This window comes from Rattus rattus, chromosome 1, assembly GCF_011064425.1.
Source record: "Rattus rattus isolate New Zealand chromosome 1, Rrattus_CSIRO_v1, whole genome shotgun sequence".
Taxonomy (NCBI): Eukaryota; Metazoa; Chordata; class Mammalia; order Rodentia; family Muridae; genus Rattus; species Rattus rattus.
In genome coordinates this window covers 195,220,857-195,243,445 of record NC_046154.1, presented here as the reverse complement: position 1 = coordinate 195,243,445, position 22,589 = coordinate 195,220,857, and the positions used below count along the sequence as shown (strand labels likewise).

Genomic DNA, 22,589 nt, shown 5'->3' with positions numbered 1-22,589 from the left:
ACATATAAAATAAAAACAAATTTTAAAAACAAAAGTGTGGTGGAGAGATGTTGTAGCAGTTAAGAGCACTTGTTGCTCCTCCAGAGGACCCAGGTTTGAGCCCACGTACCCACAGCTGTCTGTAACTCCAGTTCCAGGAGATTTGATGCCGTGGCTTGGCTTCCACAGGCTCCATGTGTACACATGGTGCACAGACATACATGTATGTAAGATATGTGAATATACACTAAAAATAAAAATTGTATGAAATTCTCAAAGAATTAATTAAAAATATATTTAAAACACTCAAAGTAAATTCCCTTTTATTGTTGTCAATTTTTTTTGAGACCTATAGAGGTATTTTTGTTTGTTTTTAAGATTTATTTATTTTAGTTATAAGAGTTCACAGAAGTTCACACCAGAAGAGGGCATCAGATCCCATGACAGATGGTTGTGAGTCACCATGCGGTTGCGGGGAATTGAACTCAGGTCCTCTGGAAGAGCAATCAGTGCTCTTAACCACTGAGCCATCTCTCCAGCCCCAAGACCTATAGTTTTTAAAAAGCCATATTATCCAGATATGGTAGTATGCGCTCGTAATCCCAGCACTAGGGAGGCTAGGGTAGGAAGACCATCAATTTGAGGCCAGCCTCCCTATGTAGTAGAAACTTAGATGCTGCAACCCTTTAAAACAGTTTCTCATGTTGTGGTGACCCCCGACCATAAAATTATTTTATAGCTACTTCATAACTGTAATTCTGCTAGTGCAATGAATTGTAATTTAGTATCTGATATGCAGCATATCTGATATGCAGCTCTTGAGAAAGTTCATTTGTCACCCCAAAGGGGTCTCTACCTACAGGTTGAGAACCTATGTTAAGTCTAAGCCTTAGACTATCTAGCAAGGTCCCCATCTTTATAGAGAGACAAGCAAGAAGCTGTGCTAAAAGAGATGCAGACATGGTACCCATGGAGGGGATATGAGCAAGTACCTGGTGTGCTTGTTTATGTTCAGGTATTTGTAGTAGGAGATGAAATAATATTGATTATCTTAAGTACATGCTTTTGGAAGTGGTTATTTTGAATTATCATCCACTTGTGAACTCTGGTTAGTGTGTAGGTCTAATGGGAAGTTCTGGAAGCTCTGATAAAGTGCCTGATAGATACGATCTAGGTGTCCAGCAAACACCTCTCTGCTTGAGTGCATTTGGTACCCTTCCCTCTGTTGTAAACAAATTGACCAGAAATTTCCAAAAGTACAGTGATGTATCTCTTAGGACTACAGACTAATTTATTGCTAGAATGTCATTATCATGACTCTTTGGAATGTTTTTCCTATCAGTTTTTAGATTGACTAATACCTGTCTGGAGGTCTTAGGGAATAAAGATATAGAGGGTATATTTAAAGGAGTCTTGAGTTTCGGGACAAATCACTAAGAATGCAGAATCAGTATACTCCAGCCTTAGACAGGACTTTAGGCCTGGAAAGGAGTTGTGTTAATAACCAAGGTCATACATATAAAGACGTGAGCAGGCAGAATCAAAGCTGTAATGGAGAAGTAGAAGCCCCGTAGAACTTGGGTTGGTATGTCATTGCTTGATATTTAAAAATCCAGCTTAGATACCAAGTTTAAATGACTATTTTAGGTATTTGAGTTTATGTAGTGAGATGAACTAGTGGTGCATCCAGAGCCTAACTGAAAACTGTTGTTATAAAGGAGGTGACGTCTCAGGGCTGGATGCTTCCTTCAGTTAAGTATTGCACTCAGCATGATGATGCTCTGGGCTCAACTGCCAGGAAGAGATTGATTTTTTTTTTTCTGTTATTTCTAGGTTAAGGTAACAAACGAGGACATCGTGTTTTGAAATATGATTAACCTCCTGATGCAGCTTCAAAGGCTAACAACATTAATGGCCAGATCTAGGTAAGTTGAGATTTGCCTTGAAAGAAAGGACTGATCAATTTAATTTTGCTGAATGCAATTATGTGTGTTGATTTACTGACTCCCCTACCCCCAGAAAATTGGCTTTTATTCAACAGCGTTTACTAATATAGAATGTCCAGCTGATTTGTGGGATTTTTTACCGCAGACCAAAGCTCCCTCTGGCTATTAAATGCACTCAGATATGTGTGTTCTAGGGGAGCGTAAGACCCCTTACATACATACATACATGCTGAGTTCTGGTTTGAAGAAATGTGCTAATGAGCTCTGTCCAGAATTTAAAATGCCAGTGCTTATTTTGGGCTGTCACACAGATGTGGCCTCCAGATACTAGTCTGCTGTTCAGAAATGCAGACTGTCCAGCACCCTGCCTTTCCCTTGCCTAGGACAGTGTGATTCTGAGGAGAGTGCAGAAACATGAGTGCAAATTCCTCATCTTTTAGGCAACACACAGCCATTATAATCAGGACCACTCAGCACCTTCCAGTACGCACATGAGAACGGTCAGCAGCAGGCAGGCACACATGAGGGAGGCGCTCAGGGCACCCACCTTCCATTGCAGAACTGTTTGTTACTGATAGAATGTGTACCACAACTGCCAGCTGCAGCTTCTCACTAGGGCTAAGTCTCTGCTTTCATGCCAAAACCCTTGTCCTTCATCCCTCTTCTTTGCTTTTCTCCTGACCAGAACATCCTGTAATTTCTGTCTCCTTTACCCTCAGACTCTAGATCAGTCAAGCCCTCTGACTGCCGAGTGCATAGTTTTGACTCTCATCTTTTGCTCAGGTCCTCTTACCTAAAAGTCTTCATGGTCACTCACTCACTTGCCAATCTCTTCAGCGCCCTCAGTTTGCAACCTTTGTCTTGTATTTTATAAGATGGGAGATGCCATCAACTTCAGCTTATTCACTATTACCTGCCTGTCCTTGAGAGAGAGGGAGAGAGAGAGGGAGAGAAAGAGGGAGAGAGAGAGAGAGACAGAGACAGAGACAGAGAGACAGAGACAGACAGAGAGAGAACATGTGTTTTTGTACATGTGTGTATGCATATATGTATGTATGTACACATGTGTGCATGCGTGTGTGCTGTACAGGTAAACTATAGGGGCCAGAAGAAGGCATCTATCCTTTGGGCCCGAAGTTACCTCTCTAGTCCCTTCCATTCTTATTTTTCTTTTGCCTCAGAGTACAAGGCAGTCTACTACCTCTTAGTAGGCCCCAAAGTCTGGCCCCTGTACCTAACTCACCTTTAGCTCCTCAGCTCACTCTGTCATTTAGGTTCCCCCCACACACTTCCCCTCCATGTTTTAATAGAAGAAAAAACCTTTTTCTGACCCGTTGATTATAAATCTGTTTCTTTAATTCTATGACACCTTAAGGAACGATAAGCATATGGTGCTCTCAGGACTTAGTATAACCTCAGTACTGAGAAAACTTGAGACAGGACAGTTATAAGTTTCAGGCCTCCTCCTACCTTTTTTTTATGTGTGTGGGCTTGAGTGTATGTATGTACATACATATATGTGTGTGTATGCATGAGCCGGCAGAGGGCAGGGGGCAGTGGATCCCCTGGAACTGGAGTTACATGTGATTGTGGGCCATCATCTGAGTGCTGGCAACCAAACCTAGGTCTTCGGCAAGAGGAGTGAGTGCTCTTAAGTGCTAAGCTGTCCCCGCTTCAGTGTCCATGCAATCTGCCGATCTAAGCTCCTCCCTCAGACCCATATTCACATAGTTAGCTCTTTTGTACATCTCCGTTTGTAGCCTCAGGTTAGGGTAGTTGAAGCTGAGTCCGTCATCACTTTCACCAGGAGGGTCTGGCCATGGAACCAGTACTGGCCACCCACACAGCAGACCCTTAACTTCTTGCTCCTTTGTACCAGTCTAGCCATTCAGCACTGCGGACTGTGTCTCTAAGTCATCTCTCTCTTCTTGTGCCTACTGCTGCCGTGCTGTTGGGTCTTTATCCTAGTTCAGGTTTCTGTTGATTTTTGAGTTAATCTCACACAAATGTATCCTGCAGGCAAATAAATTTTAAACACACATCTGAGTATCTCCCTTTTGTGGTTAAAATGAATGAGTTTTAAGGAGGTTGGAGAAAGAATGCTATATAATTTTAAGATTTTCAAAATGTTTCTATGAATTGCCTCTTTTTTGTAAACTTAAAAAGTATTTTTTCCCATTTAGTAATTTAGCCCTTGTTGGTAAGGAGCGTAACATGTATGGACCATGACTCTGTTAGACGGTGTGCTAGTGCCCTAGGGAGTGAAGGCAACCAGGGGCCTATCTCTAGAGAGAACACAGTGGACTGAGTCAGTGCAGACAGAACCACTGCAACAGAACATGGTAAAAGGCCATGACAGTCCACTGTGGGAACAGTGGAGGTGGTCCTTCTTGGGGCTTATATACTATTATGACTTTTCATCTTAGTTATAACTGCCCGGCAGATCACAGATGGCCTAAAGTACCTACTGTGTGCTGAACACTAGGATGCAAGGATGAGTGAGGTGTGCTTCTACCGGGAAGGGGCTCATAATGGAGGGAGAACAGATAGCCAGCACCAGTCTCTCCTGTGTACAAAGCGTGGTGGGTGCTTTGCTATCGGACAGCCTGGGGAGCTTAGATGGGGATGTAGGAGAAGTGTAAAGTCTAAATCAGCCTAATTGGCTTGGGCCAGGAAAGTTTCATCTTGTGACAGGGAAGCCACAGAAAGCTGTGTGGAAGGACAGATGTGAGCTGACAGGCTAATGTGGGGAAAGGTGGTTTGTCACTATAACTGAGGTAAGGTAGGCAGCTCAGCAGAGGGACAGGAGGGTTTGCTTGTTAAACCTGAAAGTGGTAAAGAAGTGTCTTGGTTTCAGTCAGATCTGTGCTTGTGATGCCGTGGCTCCTCTGAGGCTCCTGTGTGCTTTTCAGTCTCCGTATAGCAAATAGCAAGTGTATCCCACCCTTCTCCTCTGTTTAGAAGTAATGCGTTGGCATTCTCCTGTGCTTACTTGGAATGTTCTTGAGTGTATTCTCACCTCTTTAACCTTTCCTGTCTGACCTTCTGTGGCAAAGAATTAAATACACAAAATATCAGGTTGTCCGGTGCTGTGTGTTTTGTGCTACTGGTGGAATTTTGAATTGACCTTCTTTCTAATTAATGTACTGTTTAAGATTTGCTATTGTATGAACTCTTCGATGTTGCCAATGAACTCTTACCTAATAGAATATAGAAAAGGTACTACAATGACTAGTTAAAAGTATAGCACACACCCCCCCCCCCAAGCTGAGGACTGAAACCCAGGGCCTTCCGCTTGCTAGGCAAGCGCTCTACCACTGAGCTAAATCCCCAACCCAACATCCTTTTTTAAAAATTGTTTTTGGTTTTGTTTTGGGGTTTGTCTGTCTTGTCTGTCTGTTTGTTTGTTTTTGAGACAGGGTTTCACTGCGTAGCCCGGCTAGCCTGGGGCTTGTTATGTAAATCAGGCTGACCTCCAACTCACAGAGAGCTGCCTGTTTCTGCTAGGATTAAAGGCATGTACCACATGCCCAACTTTTTTTTAAAAGGAAGGACATGAAATTTCTGATAAGCCATAAAGGATTAGTTTCTTGATTAACTGTTGAATAACTGTAAGCTATTAGTTAGATACTGGTATAAGGTTTTAGAATAAGCAGACTGTTATAAACTGGAGATGTGAGTTTCTGTGGCATGTACAATTTACTCTTATCAAAAGCAGAATTGACCAACTAGTTGGTCAACTAGTTGAATGAAATTAGTCCTAGACATTAGCGTTGTTGGGCTTTATTTTCTGCACCAAAGAATCATGCTTGTACAGAATGCTGTGTAATCTTTTCCTGTTTGAGATCTTTTGTATCCTGTCTATAATAATTTTCTTCAAATTCTTTTCTGTGTAGTGCTCACATGGTCTTCTGAAGAAGCCATGGGTAGCTGTTGTAGCTGTCCAGAGAAAGACACTGTCCCAGATAACCATCGGAACAAGTTTAAGGTCAGTAAAACCAGCAGAGCTATGTTTCTCCTTCTACCTCCCTGGATGTACTCCAACACTTGATCTTTGTTGTCTTTTTAAAAAAATCCCCCTTTCCCCCCACAGAGTGCCTTTTTGTATTTGAGTAAATATGGCGCTTTCTTACTGACCATATGGGTTGTTCCTCTGTTCTTCACTGCTACAGCAAATACCTAAAGCTAAATACTTACAAAGCAGAGAGGTTTGTTCAGTTCACAGTTCTGAAAAGTCAGCATAGCAAGCTGACCTTACCCAGGGACCCCTTTACTAGACTGCCTCCTTGTGGGAGAGTATCTTACTAGTTTATAAGACCAGAATCCTTGGGGTTGGGGATTTAGCTAAGTGGTAGAGCGCTTGCCTAGGAAGCGCAGGGCCCTGGGTTCGGTCCCCAGCTCCGAAAAAAAAGAACCCCCCCCCCAAAAAAAAAGACCAGAATCCTGAGAGACTGTGGACTGCCTGAAGTCTCACAGGATCTGTATTGATTCCTTTTGAGGGCACACCCCCAATGGCCTAAGGATCTCCCACTATGCCTCAGCTCTTTAAGGTTGTACCACTTCAGCACTGCCACAGTGATGACCAAGCCTCCGACACATGAGCTGTTATGCGGACAGACCATAATAGGAATCCTATTTTAGTTTTCATTTGGTCCTTTTTGTTCAGTTAGTTTTGGTAATAATTTTTTAAATGTCATTTTACAGTTTTCTTGTGACTACAAGTTTAGCACTTGTGAGCTTTCTATTGCTATAACAAAAATCTTACATCAAAGAATAATTTTATTTTGGGTCAGTCTTAGAGGTTTCAGTACATGGTCTGTTAGCCCACTGCTGTAGGATACAGATGTGATAGCGCATCAGGGCACAGTGACCAGAAGATCCTTCTCTTAAGCTCTGAGACACCTTCACACATGCTTAGATCATGTTTTTTTCTTAATAAGAGGGTCTCACTGTGTATCCAAGGCTTCGTGCAGGCCCAGTCCTCCTCTTTCCTCTATTTGGGACTGCATGCACACGCCACTGTGTCTGGCTTGATTTCTTAAGTGCACTGTGCTTGCAGTTACTGTGATCCATCCTGAGGTTGGCATACAGTTAGTCCTCTTTCGTCTCTCAGTAACCTATGCTAAAATAGGCTAACTACTCCCAGAGCTGTTTAATATCACTTAGCAATCTTACCTCGCTGTGCTGGGAGCCCTCGCCTCTTTTTTTTTTTTTTTTTTTTTTTTTTTTTTTTGGGAGCTGGGGACCAACCCAGGGCCTTGCATGCTTCCTAGGCAGGGCTCTACCACTGAGCCAAATTCCCAACCCCGAGCCCTCGCCTCTTTTTTTTTTTTTTTTTTTTTTTTTTTTTGGTTCTTTTTTTTTTTTCAGAGCTGGGGATCGAACCCAGGTCCTTGCGCTTCCTAGGCAAGCGCTCTACCACTGAGCTAAATCCCCAACCCCCAAGCCCTCGCCTCTTGATGACATGTATCTGTTTCTGTGGAAGTTCAACCCCTGTTCCCTGCCCACTCTGCTGTCTTGGGCAGTTTGTGTGGTTAGGAAGTCTTACCTCCACTAGTGCAATGGAAGCCTGTAGTCTAGAGTGTTAGGAAGACTAAGTGGGGAAGTCCATGTAGATCCCCTGCCCATGCCCCAGGGATAATGATCTCCCGGATGGCACCCTTCACTCTTAGTCCTTGGCCATTTTCTTTGCTGTGACAGTGGGAGTGGAGCCCAAGGCCTCAGGCATGCTAGTCACCTGCTCCAACACTGGGTCACACCAGCCTCCTGGGCATTTTCTGAAGCTCAGAGCAGTCCTCTCTTTAGACAGACTTCGTGCCTGCCTTAATTTGTTCTCTTTGAAAGGTGATTTCTTTGTTGTTTTAGCACCGTGCCTTCATATTGTGTTGTCATCTTGTGAGCCACCAGATTTCCTCTGTGAAGTTAATCCTACTCAGGCCTACAAGGAAGGACCCTTGTTTTCCTCAGGCACCTTAGGCTACCATTGCCCCCTTGTATAGGCTCCGTTGCATTCGTTTGTCAACAGTCTGACTTTGTGTTTGTGTCTTACTAAATGGGAATGTGAATTCTTTACGCATGTGGATGGGTATTATTGTACACAGTCCATGCCCTACACACACTGGCGGTGGATGGAGTAGCAAGTGCAGGAGAGGCTGACGAGTCATCCGCAGTGCGTTGTTTTCTGAGAGGCAGTGAAGTGCTGAGTTCCTCCCATCTCTTTAGGTCATTAACGTGGATGACGATGGGAATGAGCTAGGCTCTGGTGTAATGGAGCTCACAGACACGGAGCTGATTCTGTATACCCGGAAACGCGACTCGGTGAAGTGGCACTACCTCTGCCTACGACGATATGGCTATGACTCAAATCTATTTTCTTTTGAAAGTGGTCGAAGGTGTCAAACTGGACAAGGTAGGTAAAGCCTTTATTTCTCCAGATGATACATATTCAAAGCACTGCACTTCCGGTTACTCTTTGCATAAAAGCCTGGGCATGGAGACCCATGCTTGTACACCTAGCACTCGGGAGGTAGAAGCAGGAGGATTGTTGTAAATTCTACATAGCAAATTCCTGGCAAGCCAGGGTTAAAAAGGAAGACGCTATGCCAATAAATACCACACAAAACTCCCAAAAGGATGGTTAATAAACATAAATTATGAATTCATTTACCAAGCATGCACTAAACACTTTGTCCTCGGTAGAAATAAAGTAATTGGTTTTTTTGGTTCTAACTTCTTGGGCAAAGAATGTGAGCAGTGAAGTGGTGCCGTAGCTGAGAGCTTCACATCCTCCTCCTCAGGCAGCAGGCAGAGAGTGTTGGCCTGGCCTGTGCTTTTGAAACCTTAAAACCCACTCCCACTCCATGTCCTCATGTAAGACCAAACCTCTTAGTTCTGCTCATAGGGACCAGTCATTGAAATATGAGCCTGTGGAAGCCATTTGCTCAGACCAGCAGGACCCCTGCTTCAGAATGTCTTCTCTCTGAGTGTTCTTTTTTTTTTTTTTTTTTTTTAAGATTTATTTATTTATTGTATGTGAGCACACTGTAGCTGTCTTCAGACACATCAGAAGAGGGCATCAGATCCCATTACAGATAATTAGCCTGCGTATGGTTGCTGGGATTTGAACTTAGGACCTCTGAAAGAGCAGTCAGTGCTCTTAACCACTGAACCATCTCTGCAGCCCTCTCTAACTGTTCTTACAACTTAGCAAAAGCCTTATTACCGCATATTCATTATACATAAAATGGGCTTCTTTGGCATATTCATGCATGCACATAGTAAAGTTTGACCACACCCACCTCCCACTCTTGCTAATCCCCTTCTCTTCCCAGCTAGTCCCCCATCTACTTTCATGTCATTTGGTGTGCAGGAGCTGGAGATGACAACTTGGGGAAATTCAATGAGTCTCATTAGAGTTACTTATAGGAACGTGTGAAGGTTTGTTCAGGAGTACAGGCTACACCATTGATAAGTGTGTCTTTCCTTCCCACATAGCCATTAACTAGTTATAAATCCTAAAGCCCCTTGAGCCAGCTCTTTTACTTGATGATAGGGTTTGTTGATGGGTCGACTAAGTTCAGTTCTCATGTAACAGCTACGGTCATGTCTGGAAGTCAGCATTCCAGACCGCTCCTTGCCCTGTCTCTGGGTCTGACATTTTTTTGCCTTACTATATTGTTTCTTGAGCCTTGGAGAGGTCTCAAATATGACCAAATATTCAATAGTCATTTGTTTTTGGTCCTTTGAATCAGCCTGTGCAGTTGTTGCTGACTAGAGCAAAAGGAAATTCTTTTGACCAAAGTTCTTATAGCTTTTTAAAGGCATGGTTACCATGTTATGCTCTTGATTTATATTTGTAGGAATTTTTGCTTTTAAATGTGCCCGTGCAGAAGAATTATTTAACATGTTGCAAGAGATTATGCAAAATAATAGTATAAATGTGGTGGAAGAACCCGTTGTAGAAAGGAATAGTCATCAGACAGAATTGGAAGTCCCTAGAACACCTCGAACACCTACAAGTAAGTAGCCCATTTTCCTTTCATGGTGCATGTCAGACATTTATGAGATATAGGTTATGGATATTTAATCTAGAGCAATTGGAAATGGTGAACAGCCACCAGATCTCTACTAGCTTTAGTTACAAACACTTTAAAAATGAAAACATTAAACAGCTCATATTGTCTAGAATGTGAGTTAAAGGTAGGAGTATAGGTCAGTATCAGAATGCTTGCCTTGCCTGTGTGTTGGGGGCTGTGAGGGGGGCTTTAGCACCAGCTCTACAGAATGAACAGCCAGTCGACGAGGTCAGACTGTACGGGCTGCTTTCTGTGCTCTAGCTCTTGACAGGAAGGGTCACCAACTCCCAGTGTGTGTTAGTCTCACTCATTTTTATTCTCTGTTCTACTCCATGTCCTGCTTTTCTTCTCAACACAATAAACAAACCACAGCTCCAGGGCTTGGTGCTCAGAACCTACCTAATGGGTATCCTCGCTACCCCTCGTTCGGAGACGCTTCATCCCACCCCTCAAGCCGGCATCCTTCTGTGGGAAGTGCCCGCTTACCTTCAGTCGGCGAAGAGTCCACACACCCTTTGCTGGTGGCTGAGGAACAAGTAAGGTCTAACTGTGTGAGTGAAGCTGATTGTGTGGGTTAAAGTGTACTGTGTTAGTGCTTGAAGCTGTTATTCAGTACGGGATTTAACCTCACTGTGAATTACTTCTGCATCAACAGTTGAACAAGTGCCATGCATTTGCTCCATGCATTTGCTAGCATGCACAGCTGCTGGGGCAGCTTCACTTTCCTTTTTCTTTCAGAGTAAGGGTTTCCCTATGCAGCCCTGGGTGTCCTGGAACTCACTCTGTGGTCTTGGACTCACAGAGATCCCCCTGCCTCTGCATCCTGAGTGTTGGGATTGAAGAAACTTTCAAGTAGTTTTTCAGTACCTAGAGAGGTGCATCTGTCAATGAAGAAAGGCAAACTAATAGGCAGTTCTGAATAGAGTAACCCTCAGTGGGTCAAGACTGTATGCTGCTTTTGATGTCTTAGTCTTTGTAACCATCAAACAACAGAGGGAAAGGTAGACTTTGCTGTCCAGTTGTTTGGAGCTCTTTGGTGTTCCTCACTAGTTCTATGTGCAGCCAAGTATTTGAACATATATATTATCAGATATGTTTATCTTTTGTAAAGTGTATGATCATTCATAATTAAGAGACTTTTAGTGTTTTTAAAGTATAGTCCACTGAATATTAGACATATTTATATTACTTACTATAATTATATCTACTTGAGTTTTGCATTTCATTTTGAATCCTAAAATTCTTAGTGTCCTTCAGATACTTGTAGATTGTCTGCTACAATACCATCAGACCTTTCTGAGCAGCGACAACCTTACTAGGTCGCAGCTACTTTGCATCTATAAATTGTATAGAACTCTTACACAGGACTTTCCATTTTGTTGAGTGAGATCATGAGGAGATAGTGACAGAGCTGCTTTTTCCTTTCGTGCTTGTGTTTCTTACTTCTGAGTCATGTGGTAATTAATACCTGAGAATAACTGCAAAAAGAACATCCTATTTGGTCCTGACTTCTTCCTCCTCTTCCCTCTCCTCCCCTCCCCGCCCCTCCCCCCCCCTCCCCTCCCCCTCCCCTCCTCTCTTCTTCCCTCTCCCTTCCCTCCCTTCCTCTCTTCCCCTCTCCCTCTCTCTCCCTCTCTATCTCCCCCCACCTCCCTCCCTCTCTCCCTCTCCGTTTGAGACAGGGTCTCATGTAGCCCATGATAGCCTCAAACTTGTCAATCTTCCTGCCTCTGCCTGCAGAATACTGGAATTACAGGTATGTGTCACCATGGTCAGCTGACTTCCTGCCTAATGAATGCAGCCCTGTTTCAATATAATGCTGCATGTAGTTATTCTTTTTATAACTTAAGAGATTTCTCCGTACTTTCCCTACCTCCAGTCTTTTGATTAGATAAAAAGATAGGTGCAAACATTTTGAGATAGCAGTACATTTAAAGAGGAAGTGATAAAATTAACATATGTAAGCCAGGAATGGTGGCACAAACCAATAATCCTAACATTTTGGAAGTAGAGACAGTTGAGTCTAGTTTGACGCCAGCCTGGGCTACATAGTAAGACCCTGTTTCAATAAATAAATGGAATGAATTGACATGACCAGTATCTATTTAAACATTTTATGTGTATGGGTGTTTTGCCTGTGTTTATGTGTGTAGTGCCTGTAGGGGCCAGAAGAGGGCACTGGAGTTACAGAACGTTGTGAGCTGCCATGTGGGTGCTAAGAACTGTGAACTCTCTTGGGTCCTCAGAAGAGCAGCCAGTGCTCCTTACCATTGAGCCACCTCTCCAGCTCCGACTAGTCAACCTGCGTTTGTTTTGTGCTTTACACTGGACTGATTTGCTCTGTTTCTTTTTAGGTACATACTTATGTAAACACTACAGGTGTACAAGAAGAACGGAAAAACCGTGCCAGTGTGCACGTTCCCCCAGAGGCAAGAGTTTCTAATGCCGAAAGCAACACACCAAAAGAAGAGCCAAGTAATACTGAAGACAGGGACCCGCAAGTGCTTCTTAAGCCTGAAGGAGTCAAGTTTGTTTTAGGACCAACCCCTGTTCAGAAGCAGTTAATGGAAAAGGAGAAACTGGAGCAGCTTGGAAAAGACCAAGTCAGTGGGAGTGGTGCGAGTAGCACGGAATGGGACACTGGCTATGACAGCGATGAACGCAGAGATGTGCCCCCTGTTAACAAACTGGTGTATGAAAATATAAACGGGCTGTCTATCCCTAGTGCCTCAGGGGTCAGGAGAGGTCGTCTGACATCTACCAGCACCTCAGACACCCAGAATATCAACAACTCAGCACAGAGAAGACCTGCACTATTAAACTATGAAAATTTACCATCTTTGCCTCCTGTGTGGGAAGCCCGCAAGCTCAGTAGGGATGAAGACGACAATTTAGGACCAAAGACCCCATCTCTAAATGGCTACCATAATAATCTAGATCCAATGCATAACTATGTTAATACAGAGAATGTAACAGTGCCGGCAAGTGCTCACAAAATAGACTGTTCAAGGCGTAGGGATTGCACACCCACAGTCTTTAACTTTGATATCAGGCGCCCTAGTTTAGAACACAGGCAACTCAATTATATACAGGTGGACTTGGAAGGGGGCAGTGACTCTGACAACCCTCAGACCCCAAAAACACCGACCACTCCCCTCCCACAGACCCCCACCCGGCGCACAGAGCTGTACGCCGTGATAGACATTGAGAGAACTGCTGCTATGTCCAACTTGCAGAAAGCGCTGCCTCGGGATGACGGCACGTCCAGGAAGACTAGACACAATAGTACTGACCTGCCCATGTGAGCCGGACGCATTACGTCGGCGTCTGCACCTTCGCGAGCTTTCCACCAGGAAGAGGCAGCGCTTGTTCTCCTTTCTACACTAACTCCTTTTGTAGACTGATCTGTTTTCCCTGAGTATTTCCTGTGCATCTTTAAAGGGAATTAATGCAGAGCAGGTACTTCACTAATTCATGATGTTGTGCTCATCGCTGTACAGCAGCGTCCTCGTTTTCACAGTGCCTATTTACCATGAGAAGGGGAGGGAGTGCATACTGGCTGACGTAGACTCAGTGTTCTGGGTGTGTGCATCTTTCATGTCAAAGTTGTGGTTGCATTCGAACCTTTTGTAAAGTCTCTTGACAGTGCACATCACTAACATAATGCTAGGCCCTGAGAGGAATCCTGTAGGTCACTGTTCACAGGTTATGGTCTCCAGCATGCAAGGTGAGGATTTATTTCATCAGTTAAAGGCTTTTTGACCTGGGCCACACTTGTGTAAAAGAAACAAAGATAACCACACTTCCTTTTGTACCAGTTAGTTCCTCTGTCTTCAGTGTCACTAGAAAGAACCCAGTCTAGTAGTCTAGTTGTGTATCGGAAGGCAGAAAGGAGACAGCTCCGCGTTCTCGCCTCCCGGTGTCATTTGAAGGGCATGTCCAGATAGCATCTTACTCAGAGTTATGATGGGTTTAGGAATCAGTCTCAGGTCACTTTACCCAAAAACATTTGAAAGTCTACACCATGATCTATTGGTGTTTCTTTGTGATAGATTATTGAAACATTGTTTCTGGAGACATCTGTGCCATTGAATCCCCACGAGCTTCAGTTTTAGCCCCTTCCGTCTTTCGGCTGTCTTGCCTTGTTATATAATATCTTTTAGTTACAACACAATGTTTGTGCACCATTTTGGAATGGGATTGTGTGTTTGCTCTCACTACTTAGTCTGAATTTTCATAGTTATGGTCTTGAAGGTCCATTTGGAACTGTTCTCTGACAGGGTTACCCTTGTCCAGTATTTATTCATCTGCTGTTTACTTTCAAGTTGATGACAAAAGCATCATTTGGATTTTGAATTTCATTTGTGTCCGTGGGTAATCTCTTTAGTAGCTGAGAAGAAAAGGAAGATACTCTTAAAGGTTTGAGTCCCCACCAAGGGTCCTGTCCTCTCTGGGATACCCTGTGCAGCACGTTAGCAGGGGTTGTCCCAGCTCCACGGCCACAGTCCCACTCTGCCGGCTCTGCTGTCCTCTCATGTGGGGCTGGGCTCTTCTTATCCATGATGTTGGCGAGCTGATAATGTTGTTGCCAGCACAGCAGGTGCAGGGAAGTCTTGAAGCAGTTCGATTATGTCATAATTGTGAATGTGAAATGAAGAAAGTTTATATAAACTGATGTGATCCCAGATTTTGAACTCTTGGAAATCAAGAACACTCCCAAACCATTGTATAGTAAATGGAAGGTTAGGCAGCCTTATGAAATAGTTTACTTGTTTTCTCTAAAGTTGAGGACGTTTCATGTTATGATCTGGATATACCAGATGTGACTGAATAAAGGTTTCAGTCATCCGACGTTCAGTGTATTTAGGAACTCAGCACAGAACAGTGCCTGGATTAGCAGAACAGGACTGGGGCCATGAGAAGCGAATTATTACATGTGCTCATCTTTAGTGCCATTGGGTTATAGCATAGCAGGCCTTTCCTTTTCCTTTTCCCTCTGTGAACTAAAATGTTGACTGTTCTCTTCAAGAGAGTAGTGGCTACATGTGCTGTTTCCATGGTTAATACTCTGTTCCCCACTCGTCCTTCTCCTGAGTAGTTTGCTGGTTGTGCCAAATTTCAGGTGGTTTTGGTGGCGTGGGGTAAGGACACTGACGGGAACAGCGTACGACTTCCTCCGTAACGAGCAGCCAGACAGGAGTAACTCCACCTCAGAGGACTCTTCTCTCTGGGCTGGATGCTCTGTTCTTCCTTTGTGCTCCTGGCTTCCCTTCCGATTGGACTTAGGGTCATAGTTTTTAGCTGACCAATACCACCATTTCAGCTGTGCTTCAAGTAGTATATGGCCTAAGAGTGCAAACGGGACCACTTCATCTGCTAAGAATTTGATTTTAGGGTACAGCATGAATATTAGGAAGAGGTAAACAGGGATGTTAATTTCTAGATGTCTTCTGGAAGCCACCTTTGTTTCTGTTTAGTCAGTCATGCAGAATACCTGTATCCTTTACCGTCGTCTCACAGTGACATTGAGCTCGGCCCTGGAAGAATGTACCTGCTACCATTTGGTAAACTTTAGAGCGAGACTTTTCACTGGCATGTATTTGTAGCCATATGTCTCAGATTTTCTGAAGCAAACCTAATTTTAGGTAATTGGTTTTGTTGATTAGTTCATGTGACCCCACTTTTTGGTTTTGGAAATAAAATCCCTGCTCCCTTTTTTCTCCCCATATAAAATCCTTTTTTAGTCCATATAGATCTTAACATTTCTTTTCCAGACCAGGGCTGGAAACTGATGGGTATCACTAGTGTTTTCTGAACGTTGTGTTTCCCAGTTTCATCTTCCTTTGAAAAGTGAAAATATGGTGCCTTCCCTCCCTTCCTCCCTCCCTCCCTCCCTCCCTCCCTCCAAGAAGATTGGAAAACCGTTCCTTTATCTCCTGCTGCTGTGGAGGTGATGAGACATGCACTTTACTCTTGAAGACTCAGCAAAAAGCTTTTCACTTCTCAGTATCTCCACAATAGGCCGCATTTCCGACTTAGGGCATTTGCCAAGCAATCTTTGCCATTACAGATATTAATGTTGCCCCCCCCCCGCTGTGTTATAAGTCAAACGTGTTTGTTTATGCTCCCACTGCACCCACCCGAATCTGTGGCACAGCATATAAAATGTACCTCACTAAAGTTCTATTAAAAATGGGACAGGGGCCTTATGTTCTCATAATTCCCAGCAGTGTGCCACCATGTATTTGCCTCAAGGCAAAGGTTTAACGAGCTAACAAGTACTTCCCAGTTCCCATGTGCTGTTTTCTACCCACAATACCCAAGTGTTTGTGCAATGTGTAGTGCGTATGTATAAATATATATATATATATATATTCTTTAGAGACACCATTCAGAAGTAATGTATTGGCATCTCATTCATATTTCTGATGTGAAATATATGGTACTATTTACTTTTTCCTTAATGTTTGCCAAATTTGAATCAAGGCATTGGTACGAAATTCAGCATGTGTAGGAAACATTTTGGCTTGAAAAGTTAGCAGATCCTTTCACCCTGTCAGTGTGCTCCGCGCAGACCAGCGCCCTGCCGTCTCGCTGCCCAGTTCCCATCCCTGTGTCCTTGATTTTCAGGGTGTAACACAATTCTTTCATAGCATCCTGTTGTTGAAATTCTCTGGCAATTGGACAATGACAATGTGGAAACAGGCTGGTATAGATAGTACAGTAGTCACCGGGTGCCGCATTTGCATTAGTAAATGCAAAATAGATGTTTTATAAAGGACAGACTTTGTGTTATGTTTCTATTTTCATTACAGTGTATAATAATGTAAGATTATTGTATGTTCTAATTTGCATTATAAATGTTTTTTTCCTACATAAAGGCATAAATATAGCAACTTTGTATAAAGGTAGCTTATTAGATTTAAATTTTTCTTTTATAAAAGTTGTCTACAGTGGGACTACCATTGCCAAATTGTATATGAGATACAAATCTTCCCCTATGGTTAATTTCTTTTCTAAACATTCCATATTTCTCTAATGAAAGACGCGATACTGTACTATGCATAAATTGTGTTTTAATGCTGTTGTATATCAGCAGTTTAATTTTGGGTTGGCAAACGTAACCACTGTTAATTACAATAAAACCTTGTGTGTATAACGGCGTCGCTGGCCCTCTCACCCCTGTCCTTGTTCTCACTCCCCCATCAGTGCCAATGTCAGTCGTTCTGTAGCATGGCAATAAAGCAGACCTTTTACACTGAGGCAGAGGGTGGCTCTGTGCAGGGCACGGGGGCGGGAGGCCCGCCTGCCCACCCATAGCCGTCGTCCCGGTGTGGGGCTCTTTTGCCATATAAGCCATGTTGTCAGGCGTGAGAAGTTATATATGATGTAAACATGCTCTAAGGACAAGTGTGGCTGTGCTCGAAAGCTTTGTTCTTGATGTAACAGTTATAACTAGTTTTTAATCTTTGGAAAAATCAAAGTCCTTGAAGTACAATCAAGACTTTATTAACTGGAGTACTTAAAGAATAAGCTAGTGATGGGATTTTGTTCAACAAGGGCTAAGCAACACTTTAAAATGTTCTTATTTATTGTCTTAGTATACTTCACTATCCTGAAATTACAATGTGTAAACTGTGGTTTCATCTTGGACTATGTAGCATCGTGCAGTGCCATACTGTTACCATTCTGGCATAAATACCCATGATGAGGTACTCAAGTTGATACTGGAAGCTGAGCTGACCATACACTGACCTTAAGCATTCATGAAAAACTGCTTTGTTGAATAAAAATCTGATGAGTTCTTATGGTCACTTTCCCCTTATTGCCAAAAGTAGATTGCAATAAAACCCAAATAAAAGTTTGAATACTTATGTAAAGTTTTACTGTATTGATATCCCACGTTTCTTGACACCTTATGATAAAGGTGTTAATTCACCTTAAGTTGAGGAGTGCTGCTGTACAAGTGAATGCAGTGCCCATGTAGACCAGCAGAGGGAGTCGATCCCCAATAGACTGGCTGGTGGGAAACAAACTGTGGCCCTCCGTCTGCAAGACCAGTATGTGCCCCTAAACACTGAGCCATCCCAGCCAGACTGTCTTCAAGGAGGACACAGACTGCGTTAAAGATTGCACATTGATTTGGCAGACTCTTTAGTATCTAATGTGCGTGGTCATTCCAGTTTATCTCACTCAGTTCTGGGAACCCAACCCTTATTTTAGCCACTGAATGAGATTGCCAAGTCTTGTCTAGTATAGCAGACATGGGGGTGAAATCATTTAAGCAGTATTGGGGTTAGCCAAAGCCACAAATGGTTGGGTGTGTACATGGGCCACATTAGAGAATGCTGGAATTGGTTATGGTGTGCTGAGCATCTTTGAAGACTAGGGTGTCAGTGCTCAGACTATGAAAGCTTCTTTGAATTATTTATGCATTTCTCCTTCAAAGAGCTTTTGGGGACAGTAACTGGTCACATGTTCTTATTTAACAGATGGGCTTAAATTTGGCCCTGTGCTAGTCACCGACAGTGACCTTCATTCTCAAAAGAATCTACAGTTAGGCTGTCACTAGTAATAGAAGACAGTCCCTTTCCTTCCAAAGAACTAAGCACTAAGACATAGATTGCATATTACAAATGACTTCTATAACTTTAGAATGACAGTAGCCAAATTCCACAAAATAGAGGAAGGTGTAATTTTTCTTTTAAATGGTGTGTGTGTGTGTGTGTGTGTAAAGAATTTAGGTTTTGGAGGTTTACTTATGAATATTTTCTTCAGGTATGTAGTTAATAAATAGTAGTGCATTCTAGAAAATGCACATAGGTTATGGAAGAAGCATTTCTTGTGTACTGAAGCCTATCAAGATTTCCTTAAATATGTCCCATCTCTGGAGAGATGGCTCAAGAGTTAAGAGCACTGACTGCTCTTCCAGAGGTCCTGAGTTCAATTCCCAGCAACCACGTGGTGGCTCACAACCATCTACAATGGGATCTGATGTCCTCTTCTGGTGTGTCTGAAGATGACAGTGTACTCATATACATGAATAAATAAATACATCTAAAAAAGTATAATGATGGTTCTTTTAGAGAGGTCCCACATATTGAGAAAGAATTTCCCTACTGACTACAAAAGAAGTCAGTACTGTCCCCACCGAAAAACCACAGGGCCCAGAAGCTACCTATAAAAACAGACAGCAAAAGCAACCGCGATGTAGTGTATTCTTTCAGTACTGACAAGTTTTTTTTCCATAGAAATTAGAATTTTGACTTGTAAAATACCTTAATTACCAGGTACTGTCACAAATGGTAGCTTGCTTAACTTAAAACCTTTTAAATGTTAATTTGTGTGTGTATTTGTATGCGTGTGCATATGTATCCACAACTATCCTTGGAAGCCTGAGAGAGGACCTGACACTCCAGATCTGGAGTTTCACGCAATTGTGAATTGCCAGATATCCGGGTGCTGAAAACCAAACTCCTGCCCTCTGCACCGAGAACCAGCACTCGTAACTGCTGAGCCATCTCTCCAGCCCCACCCCCACCCCAGTGAGTACTTTAAAGATGATCCTGGCTGCTGCTGGTGACATGGCTCAACTACACTGACTGCTCTTCCAGAGGTCCTGAGTTCAATTCCCAGCAACCACATGATGGCTGGCAACCATCTACAAAGAGATCTGATGCCCTCTTCTGGCATATAGGTGTATATGCAGGCAGCACTCCTACACTTTAAATAAATAATAAAACAAAACAAAGAAAAGATGATCCCAGCTAATCTTGCAGGCTTCCTGTCCCCATTGGCAGACTATTAAGTAGTAGCACCCTGTATGGTGAACGATAGGATAGTGTCGTGTCACACAGTAAGAATCCGAGTAGGTGTGGATTCTGGAGTCCTACTACCCTATAAGAATTATGAAAGTTCTTGAGGAATTTCAAGAAGTCTCATTACCTGTGTTCTGGTTGTTTGTTATTTCAGTTATATCTCTCCAGACTAGCAGTTCTCAACCCATGGTCATGGGGATTGAACAACCCTTTTACATGGGTCTCCAAAGATCAGAAAACATATTTACATTATGATCCGGAACAGCAAAGGTACAGATATGGAGTAGCAATAAAAGTGATTTTATGGCTGGGGGGCACCACAGCATGAGGAACTGTATTAAAGGGTCGCAGCATTAGGAAGGCTGAGAGCCACTGCTCTAGACAATGACCGTTCTTTCCCCCAAGTCACCTCTTAGCAAATATACTTCGGAGCTTTTGCGTGTCAATCCAAGTACACCAACTGCAGAAACAATGTTTTCCAAACCACACTGGAGTTACACCTAAGCTGAGTAGAGCTTGCTATAGCCCAGGCACCCTCTAAGAAAGATAGTCTTGCTTTTGTGAGATTATATATTCTGATTACATTCATACACCAGGAAATTGAGGCACAGAAGTAAAGTAGCTAGAGGTAGTCAGTTAATTCACCAAAAGGGATTCCAACCATAGCGAAGAAAGACTGAGGGTGGTTAGATGGGGGTTGGTGGGGAGGTGCGTCACAAGACAGGATGAAGAGAGCCAAGAGAAACAACCTGAGGAGTAAAAGGGGAATAAGCAGGGTCCGTGGACCATGTAATATGCCCAGCTCAAAACTGCTGCACAGGTTATAAAACATTTTGTGGGGGAAAGTGATACATTCAGCCAGTGGGACTTTTGGAATAGCTTTCAGTCAATTCAGAACATCGGTGGAAGCCCAAGATTACAAAACTCGTCTTAAAAACAAGCTGCCATTCAAGTCCATTTAGCAAAATTCCAGGTGAAGGGAGTGGTAAGAGGAGGAGACCTAAGACGCAGGGGAGAAGACAGTCTCTAGAGCCCCATTCCAGGGGACTGACTCCTGGCTGCCTCTCAGCTCAGATCTCCAGGAGGGCAGGCCTGTCTCCCTGTTCTGTTCAAAGCCTTTATGCTCGCCTATCTTTCTAAAGTCTGACAGGGAGCGGACATTGGTAACCCTTCACCCACAATCCTCCAGCTTGCCACCCACTGGACACTGTAGACTTGGTGCACAATAAAAACAGCAGCCTTTTAAAATGGCAGGTATGGGGGTTGGGGATTTAGCTCAGTGGTAGAGCGCTTGCCTAGCAAGCACAAGGCCCTGGGTTCGGTCCCCAGCTCCGAAAAAAAGAAAAAAAAAGAAAAAAAGAAAAAAAAATGGCAGGTATGTTAGCTTCTTAGTGTGACTTGCTTCCAAATACCACCTGGGATATACCCATTAAAATACTTTTCAGGGGGCAGAGGCAGGCGGATATCCATGAGTTGGAGGCCAGCCTGGTCTACAGAACTAGTTCCAGGACAGCTAGGGCTACACAAAGAAACCCTGTCTTGAAAAAACAAAAACACACACACACACACACACACACACACACACACACACACACACACACACACACACACACACACACGAGCGTTTCCTCAGAAAAACTTCCCTGTGACAGAAGACTGGTTAATTTTAAAAAACCAAGTTCTTGGGCCTGAACACACTCCTTGTTATTGGATCTTAGGATAGTGTAAACCAGGGTTACGCAGACTTATTTAAAAGAATGACTGTTGTGGGCTCTGTGGACCCATATAGCATAAACAACATTTGATGGGGGGCTGGGAGGATTGTTCAGTGGTTAAGAGCCCTTGCTGCTCTTGCAAAGGACCTGAGTCAAATTTCCAGCAACAGGGTTAGGTTGCTTACTACTCCAGCTCCAGAGGCTCTGATGCCTCTTTTTACCCCTTCCCGGCACCTACATGTAGATGCGAATACACAGACACACAGAGAAATGAGACTTTAAAAAAGTCTCCGTGGGCAAAGGCATTTGCTATTGAGCCTGACAACCTGAGTTTAGTCCTCGGGACCTATGTGATGGCAGGACAAAACTGGTTTCTCAGCGCTGTCCTCTGGCTTTTTACATTTGTACACATACATATGCACACATAATTATTTTAAGTGATGGGGTTGGGGATTTAGCTCAGTGGTAGAGCGCTTGTCTAGCTGAGGTTCGGTCCTCAGCTTCAGAAAAAAAATATATATATATATATATATATATTTTGAGTGCCTATGACTTTAAAAGCAGTTGAGGGAGGGCTGGAGAGATGGCTCAGAGGTTGACTGCTCTTCTAAAGAGGTCCTGAGTTCAATTCCCAGCACCACTTGGTGGCTCACAACCATCTGTAATGAAATCTGATGCCCTCTTCTAGTGTGTCAGAACACAGCAACAAGGTACTCATTCACAAATAATGTTTAAAAACCAGTTGATAACTAGATTTGACTGTCCATAGCTCGCCAGCCCGAACTTACTATATCTAAGGGTAAATATAACTAAACATTGAAAATGCCTTAGTGTTGGCAAGTATCAGAAATTTAGGTACTTACTAAGTGATCAAAGAGAGAAATGTTACCAATGGATAAAAGAAAAACTAACATTCTTTTCAATCATTTGGGGCTTTGCCTTAGGTATCAAGAGCAAAGAGAAAAACATTTTAATATTTTTAAAAGAATTATTTATTTTATGTGTAAGAGTACACTGTTGCTGTCTTCAGACACACCAGAAGAGGGCATCAGATCC

General features: G+C 43.1%; 1 protein-coding gene across 1 annotated transcript; it reads left to right on the top strand.

The window, feature by feature from the left end:
• The first annotated feature begins 682 nt into the window (after nt 1–682).
• Nucleotides 683–13,857, top strand: Frs2 (fibroblast growth factor receptor substrate 2). The gene is made up of 6 exons (XM_032912738.1): nt 683–1,904; nt 5,822–5,913; nt 8,148–8,334; nt 9,785–9,943; nt 10,373–10,536; nt 12,355–13,857. The coding sequence occupies exons 2-6, from the start codon at nt 5,848–5,850 to the stop codon at nt 13,303–13,305; spliced, it is 1,527 nt and encodes a 508-aa protein (XP_032768629.1). The 5' UTR covers nt 683–1,904; nt 5,822–5,847; the 3' UTR covers nt 13,306–13,857.
• The last annotated feature ends 8,732 nt before the right edge of the window (nt 13,858–22,589 follow it).